Source organism: Excalfactoria chinensis, chromosome 2 (genome assembly GCF_039878825.1).
Source record: "Excalfactoria chinensis isolate bCotChi1 chromosome 2, bCotChi1.hap2, whole genome shotgun sequence".
Classification (NCBI taxonomy): Eukaryota; Metazoa; Chordata; class Aves; order Galliformes; family Phasianidae; genus Excalfactoria; species Excalfactoria chinensis.
The window spans coordinates 134449180-134457766 of record NC_092826.1 but is presented as its reverse complement, the minus strand read 5'-3'; the positions used below and the strand labels follow the sequence as shown (position 1 = coordinate 134457766).

General features: G+C 43.1%; 1 protein-coding gene across 1 annotated transcript; it reads left to right on the top strand.

Moving 5' to 3' along the window:
* Positions 1-265: 265 nt before the first annotated feature.
* INSIG1 (insulin induced gene 1) lies at positions 266-7169 on the top strand. The gene is made up of 5 exons (XM_072329824.1): positions 266-740; positions 2156-2280; positions 3095-3261; positions 3357-3456; positions 5964-7169. Exons 1-5 carry the CDS (start codon positions 404-406, stop codon positions 5991-5993), a joined length of 759 nt encoding a protein of 252 aa, XP_072185925.1. The 5' UTR covers positions 266-403; the 3' UTR covers positions 5994-7169.
* Positions 7170-8587: the final 1418 nt, after the last annotated feature.

The window sequence follows — 8587 nt, the reverse complement described above, 5'->3', positions numbered from 1 at the left end:
GGGGGGCAGGCGCGTGGTGTGTCCCGCACGTCATATCAGCCGCCCGCCCGCCATTGGCCGCGCCGCCTCACCCCAGCGCTGGGCGGGCGGCCGGGCCTGGCGCGCTACTCCCGCGCTCGGCCCTCGCTCTCGGCTCCGCCCTCGGCGCGGCGTGAGGGGAGGGACGGCGAGGCGGCGGGCCGGGCGCTGCTGCCGGTAGGTCGGCGGCGGGTGACGTGACGGCGGCTGCCGGCGGTTATAAACCTTACGCCCGGAGCGGGCGGCGAGCGCGGTGGCGGCCTGCGCCTTCCTTAGGGGCTGAGGTGAGCGGCGGTGATAGCGGGGAGGAGGGCGGCTCTGCGGTTGTCACCTGCGGTGCCGCGCTGACGGCCGTCCCCGCCATCACCGGAGCGCGGCCGGGCCCATGCCCCGGCTGGAGAGCGGCGCCTGGAGCTGCTCCTGTGCGGCCCGAGCGCGGCACGTTGCGCGGCCGGGGGAGGCGGCCCCCAAAGCGGGCGCCATGAGGAGCCCCTCGCCCAGCGCTGGACGTGCGGTACGGGACGTCCCCGGTTGCGCCGCCACGACGTGGAGGCAACACTTGGTGCAACGCAGCGTCGTTCTCTTCGTGGTGGGCGCCTTCATGGCGCTGGTGCTGAACCTGCTGCAGATCCAGCGCAACGTCACGCTGTTTCCCGACGAGGTCATCGCCACGCTCTTCTCCTCCGCCTGGTGGGTGCCGCCGTGCTGCGGGACAGCGGCAGGTGAGTGCCGTGCACCCCTAATACCCCCCCCCTCCCCCGGGTCTCTCTGTCTGACGGAGCGCGGATCGCGCTGCCCGCAGCCGCCGCGGGGCTCCCCGCGCCCGTCCCGCCGCCGCCCCTCTCGCCGCCATTGGCCGCCGCCGAACTGGTGAGGCGCGGGCGGCTCTTCCCATTGGTTGCCGCCTCTAACAGGCCACGGGCCGGGCTGACAACAAGGAAGTCACGTGCGGGGCTGCGGGCCCGGGGCTGCGTTGTGTGCGGGCAGCCGGGTCGGGATGCGGGGAGCTCGGGTGGAACGGGGCGTCAGAGCGCTGTTATATCGGTGCTAGGAGTGCTTCAGCAATCCTTACGTGCCTTGTTTATCATTTAGCGGAGCTGTCTTGTGCTGTTTGTGCTCCTGCTGAAAGTATGAATGATGTGCTTGCATGAGTTGATAAGCTGTGTAGTAAAGATTGTCATAATATAGCTTTCTATTAGTCCTATCGTGCTTGCTATTAGCTGTTATCTCAGGGTAGAAGTCCTGTGACTGGTATCAAGAAATGAAACTTAAAGCATTAGTTCTACTGCCTTATGCCCTCCTATGTGTCTCATATTCTCCTGCACAGGGAAGCTGTTTCATTTAGCAATCAAAGATCAAGAGAAGAAGAGTGGAGGAAACACAACGTGAGGTTGTGTGTCTCATTTGAGCCTTCTGTCAACACATGGAGTTGTTAGCAGAGAGCAGTTTTGCTATTCTAACACATACAACTAAACTCATGGTATCCTCTCTTCTTCCTTCTGCCACCATTTCTCATGCTGAAGAGGCGACTTGAGGGTAAAACTCTGCCTGGCCTACAGGGTGGGTAGATATCTATTGCAGGCTCTGGCAGATGGCAACTCCTTTTGAAGTTCCACCCTGCTTATGTTAGATACCAAAACTCACGTGGGTTGGATTGGGAGCATAGGCTGAGTTAGAGCCCAGCAGAAATGGAAGTAGCTCTGCCAAGCAGCTTTTCAGTCCACGCAAATAGTAATTCAGGGCCTGATTCACAGGTAATAAATTAATAAAAATAGATATCCTGTGCACAAGCAATAAGGATACATTCTGTTTCTCTCTGTAATTAAGTTCTTTGATTTTGTTTTATTGGAGCAAAGCAAGTGTTTACTCAGAGTGAGAAATGATGCATCCTTATGGAAGAAAAGGAGCTTGAAGTGAGATACCTTAATATTGCGCTACATACATCTCTGCTTTAAAGGTTCAAATGGAATATTTCTTTAAGAAGTCTAAGGCTTTTATTTTTTTCATTTCTAAGGTGTATATGAAGGGCTATTAATTGTCAGGCTTACAGTGACGTTTATTTGGCAGGCTAATATCAAATAGTATCTAAATAATCACTGTATAATGGTTAATATAATAAATCTTGCTTCTCTTGCAGCTGTCGTTGGCCTGCTGTACCCCTGCATTGACAGCCACCTTGGGGAACCACACAAGTTCAAAAGAGAGTGGGCGAGCGTGATGCGATGTATAGCAGTTTTCGTTGGCATTAATCATGCAAGTGCTGTATCCTTCACCTAGTTTTTGTTGCTTGACATGTTCGTTGCATTGCCCTGAGCTCACCTGAGGGAGCTGCAAAGGTAATGATAATGCTGTTGCCAGAGGATAACTTTAGACTGCAGAAACATACAGTGTAGTGCAGTAGTTGCTCTACGATAGATCACCATTGTTAACTTTGAATTAGTTATGGGGTTCTAGGATGGGAAAAGGCCAGACATATTCTGCCTGACATAACTGAGTGCAACAAGATAAAAACAACACGAGTTAATCTGTATGCTACTGTATTTAATAGCTAACACAAGTAACTAGTGAGATCATAGAATCACAGGATGGTCTGAGTTGAAAAGGACCGCAATGATCATCTCATTTCAAACCCCCTGCTATGTGCAGGGTTACCAACCACCCGACCAGGCTGCACAGAACCACATCCAGCCTGGCCTTGAATGCCTGCAGGGATGGGAGATGCAGTAAGTTCTTCAGTAAGATTGGGTTTGTTTGGTTTTTGTGTTGAATGCTTATGATTTGAGCAGAAAACTTAAATTAGCAAGGAGTGGCTGGGTTACTTCAGATTTAAAAGAGAATATAAAAATGCATAGAAGTTAAATGTTTTACAGTATGATACATTCTTTAGGTACTCAGTGTTACAGAAATCAGTGTGACTGAAGTACGAGTGTAAAGGCAACAAGAGGAGCAATTGCTCAGCAGGCGTGAGAACCAGATTCTTAATGTAGTGTGTCTAGAAATGTAAAATCATACTCACTTTCCATCTGAATAGGATGTCAGCAGATTTGAAAGGATTGTCCTTAACATCTCTTTCCAGAAACTAGATTTTGCCAACAATGTCCAGCTGTCTCTGACTCTTGCAGCCTTATCGCTGGGTCTTTGGTGGACGTTTGATCGTTCAAGAAGTGGCCTCGGGCTTGGAATCACAATAGCATTTGTAGCAACTCTGATAACCCAGTTCCTTGTATATAATGGTGTTTATCAGTAAGTTATGCTTTAAAATAGTATTTCAACTCTTGTAATAAAAATGAGTACACAGGTGTTGCCTTTTCTCTAACTTATTTCTTCTTGTTTATTAGGTATACATCCCCAGATTTTCTATACATCCGTTCTTGGCTTCCATGTATATTTTTCTCAGGAGGTGTGACCGTAGGAAACATAGGACGCCAACTGGCTATGGTAATTATTGTATAATTAACAGTTCCTTTAACAGTCCAAATAACTTCTGTCATTCATAGTCTAAGAACAAACTATGCCTTTAAGGGTGTGACTCACAGATTGAGAGATGAATAGGTGTCTTCAAAGAGCTGAAATGTAAACATAACCTGTGTTGCCAGTAGAGTAGGAATTGTCTTCAGTGTTTGAGTGTTTCCTATATGGAACTTTTTCCAGCAACAGCCTAAATAAGAAGTGAATCAGTGTAGCAGATCTGATCAGTGTCTTAATTACTCCCTATCTATCAGTGGTTGACATAATGTCTAAGGTGGCTAGAAAGCTGAGAGGCAGATAGGCTTGCTCTAATTAATCATTCACCGAAGCATTTTTCTTTCGTAGAGGAAATACATCCTCATAAAGCATTAAATTCCACCACTCTGGAATTAAATATCCTCTTACTGGTAGTCTTATACATGGTTCAAGTATCATTCCACAAATGGGATAACATAGTGTAAGTGGTTATCCTACCTGCTAGGTTCTTCAGTGGTTATTCCCTTGTAGTGTACTTAACAGTAAACCTGATTGTACATTAGCTTTCAGCCTGGATGTTAAATTACACTGGATAGTAATAATTAATATTTCATTGATCTTATTTGTGTCTTTTGCTACATAATTTCTTTAGTCTGGAAAATATTCTTCAAGTATTCTAGTTCAAACACTGTTGTGCCTTAGATGCCTTTAATTGCCACTGAAGGAACAGCCTCTTTAGACTTAGGAGTTACTAAAATTCCAGTCTTTGTTGTTTAGTAAAAGGAAAAGCCACTTTTTAGTACTGAACCACAAGTAGGTAAAAGATTAGTCTAAAGCTGTCTGCCCTGCCTTAAACAGGCTTTCAGTCCCTTCTGTTTTACCTTTCTAACTCAATAGACAGGCACTAGCATACCTCTAAACTGAACAGTCAGAACTTGATACCGCAGGTGGACTGACTTACAGGCAAGGTGAGGAGAAAGCCATGTTGATTGACCACCACTGTTTAATTTCTCTAATATTGGTTCTCAGTTATGTTAAATTAAGCTACCTCTTGTACAAAAGTATGTTTCTAAAAAAAGAAAGAGGCAAATCTACTTCTGTTCTTACTAGTATTGTTCTGTAAGTTATTTCCCCACTGGCTTGATCCTAAGTTAGATTTCGCAGGACCCCAGCCACTTTCTTCAGTCAGTTTTTACTCTGTAGTTCTTTCAAACCACAGCAGTTCACACTGTCTGGCTTTGTTTTGGTTCCTGAGGTCTAAATATATGAGGGGAGGTAGAATTTAGTAAATATATTAATAAACTTTATCACCTGATGTGAGTAGCAGATTTAGTCCTTGCTTATTGCACACAGCCTCAAAACTCTGCAGTCAGCTCTATGCTATAGTTCTGTATATTGTAGTGACATATGCAGCATTTCCATTTGCCACACTTTTTAGTCTGGAAAGAGAAGGAAACCTCAGTGAAGAAGAAACAAAACTTAAGCACATAAGATTCTTTTTCTTTATCGCTTTGCTGCCTTGTTCACCTGGAGTTTCATCTGAATGCAGTTGAAATCAGACTGACATCTACCAGCAGCTCCTTTGTCCAGCTTGTCATTGTCCATCCAAAGGAGGGAAGCTGGCAAGGCAAAGCATTCTATTTTGGTTATCTGAAAGCATCTTCTCATGTGTTCTGTTACCATTACTTAACCTGGGAAAAGGTTTGGGAATTCCAGCAGCTTCGTAGGAATGCTTATAGTGGCATAAACTTGGAGAATACCACTTTCAAAACAGAGAAGCAGAACTCAGTCTGCTGGGTCCTTCTGTAGAAATGACCTAAAAGCATCAGTCTGATTTCTTTCACCACTGTAAGGGTGGCAAGAAGGCACAATATTACCACTTCAAACTAAACCTGAAGGAAGGGTCACTTTAAATGTAGTCACTGAGCTGTTGGGCTGCATTTAACTGTTGTGTATCAAAGAGCAGATGTGTGCTGGGTGTATGTGGAGTAGGAAGCAGCACCTTTGGAAAGTAACTTAATAAAGTTGCCTCACTTCTCCTGTCTGCCTTTTGCCATTAGAAAACAAATTGGGAGACTTGAAATGGTGCTGACAGTGGTTTGAAATTGGCTTTTTTTTGTTTTAAATGTTGAAATATGTTTCTGGTAATGACCCATCATCTGGAGTTGTAACCATCATTCTCAGTGTGTTGCAAACTAGAGTGGTATTTAAAACACCCACCTCTTGAGTACCTGTTTGCTACTGCTTGAGTCTTAATAAAATCCCACTGATTTTTATCAGATGAATGAATCGAGGCTGCACAGTATTATAGTGACTTCTGCCTGCAGTTAAAGAGCGTGTCCTCCCTGGGCTCTTATAAGAAGCTGTATGTGCTAGATCACTGTCGGCCTTACTGAAATTAGCTGACTGTTAAGTCATAGAAAATACAGTGTAATATAGTAATTTCTCATGTGGTATTAAAGTCTAACATATTTTTGTTTGTTTGTTTTTAATATTCATAGGGTATTCCAGAGAAACCACACAATGACTAAATCCTCGGAGGAGGGAACACGGTGCCAGTGTGAGAGCAACGTTAAGAAGATGTGTTCCTGTTTTAAATTGAAGATTATTTAGCAAAAAATAATCTGTCTGTGGGCTCACTGCACAAATGACTTATGGATGGGGGGGGAAAAAAATTATTAATCCACTCTTAGAATAGCCAAGTGAAATTAACGGCTTATCTTGAAATCTTACCCTGATTTACTGCATAAGCATTTGCGTATGGCTGTTCTCTGGAAGAGTTTAACACCAAGTTGAATACAAGCGTTCAGGCTAAGTGGCAGTTTTCCAAGTATTAGATTCCAGTGTAAGTTATTGAAGCAGCTGCCGTATTTTAAAGCCTTGAAACTGAAATTTAATTACAAGCTCCTGTATCAGTGCCCAAAGGAAGTAGATCGATGGTGCTTAACAATGATGAAGTATGGTTTAATAGGAATAGTATTTATCCAAATCCTTTAAAAAATATAGGGTTATTTAAAAATAAGAGTGATCGAAACCAATTAGAAGCATTGCACTAATGCTTCTAGGAGTCTTATGAAGGAATCATGCCCTTACTCGTAATGCTGCATTGAGTTTGTCTTTGGTAGAGGGGGTCAGAGGGATGAAAGACTCAAAGTCACCTGGTTTGAATTTATAAACTATTTGTACCATAGGTGAACACTGGAGACAATCTTGTTCCAACGTGAACTTTTATCAAGAAATTCTGACTGAAAGGTTGCTTACTTCACAAGCTTGCAGTCAGACTTGAGTATATTTAGTTCTGGCCCTAATTTGGTAAGAACTTAAGCATGGGTGAATATTCCCATTTAGCATTAGGCGTATGTTTCAGTGTCTCACCAAAGTCAGTCTTGGGGTACTTTTAAATGTCTGGTGTCACTGAAAGTATGTGTGGTGCAGGTGTTTGTGACCATTGAGCCCGTGCCCCCAGCTCCTGGGAAGACTGGGCTGTCCTCCCAAGCTATATGTGATCTTGCATCTGTTTGAGTCTGGGCTTTGACTGAAGTGCTTGGAAACAAAAGCGGGCCTAAAATGTGATTTAAACTGTGTGAAGAAGAGTGAACAGCTCATTTACTCAGCTCAGTTTTTAAGAGATCACTGCTTATTTTTATCACAACCCTATGGAATTTGCAATCTGTGATTGCCTTGTATAGAAAAAAAAAAAAAACAAAAACAACAACAAAAAAAGTGCTTATGTCACTACATTAAACATTTGGTGTTTCTTAATACTTAGTTCTGTGAGCACAATGTATTTGTTTGATAGCTTAGACCACAGTGGACCTAAATAGCAAGTATTAGGTCTTAAAATCGAAGTGCAATGTACAGTAAAAATCTGAGCCTCATGTTCTCTTCAACAGTGATCGTTTCTTATGACAGACTAAAGAGAAGAGGGTTCTGAGTTCATTTCAATGCTGCATGGAGTCAAATGGAGCAATAATTTATTTAACTAGTTCTGTTGTACCTTTCATCGAGATGCAAATTTTTAGAAATACTCCAGTTTTGTGGTTATGGTGTACTTGTAAACTTTTATGCATTTGCCTTTTTGTATTCTACGATTATTGTGTGTGTTCATTTCCAATCTTTATGTGGCTTCGGATATAAATAGAGGCATCTCTTAAAGATCGACCCATCCAAAAAGACATTGAGGCAAGGTAGCAGCATTCTGGCTGTTTTCACTCTTCAAAGGGAATGCTGTAGCTGCTGCTGTACTTTTTTTTTATAGGAAGGGTTTAGTACAAAGGCTGTTTTACAAACCAGGCCCCAATTCTAATCTTGCTTGGTGTAAATTAAGAGTAATTTTCACTGGCATAAGATCCTTCCATCCTTCCTCAAACGTTTAAAACCCAAGTAATCCCATTTGGTAGGACCACTTGAAGAGGTCAGGTCCTTGGATTGGGACTGGATCAGCTCAGAAAGCTCAAGAGATAATGCTGCCTACTGGAAAGGTAGTTTTATGACCATCTTGAAAGACCATTTTTCAAAGCTGTAAGACCAGTTATAAATCAAGATGACAGTGATCTTTGCATATAATTGATCTCTAGCAAAGTATTTACTTGCAAAGACAAACTAAATCTCTTACGTGTTACAAATACAGGAGCCAAAAAAAAAAAAGTCAAAAGTTCATTTCTTGCCAATACTTTTAAGTATCTGAACCAAAGTGATTTAAGTTTGGAAGCGACGGGAGGGGAGTGAAGGAAAATTTGCACTATTCTGAATTTGAACACTTAAATTCTCATTCTTACCGATAAGTTTTCAGCAGTGTGTTTGGTTTTACACGTTTTTTTTACTATTAAAGTTTTATGATCAAGTCATGGTTTGCCTTGGATTCTCTGTATTCGCATTATGCAGGAATCTTCCTTGAAAAGGACAGTTGTTATGGTTGCATAACTAATATTCAGTCATGCATACTCAGTGGTATTAAAGATTCTACACTGAACATGGAAAGATTAACTTCCAGAAGGGTTTCCAGCCTGGGTTAATAAACTTTAAGTACAAGTCTTGCTATTTTGCCAAGAAAATGGCATAACTATGTGTTACTGCTATGTGACCTGGGGTGGAGAACACTATTGCCATTGTCTTCCAAGATAGC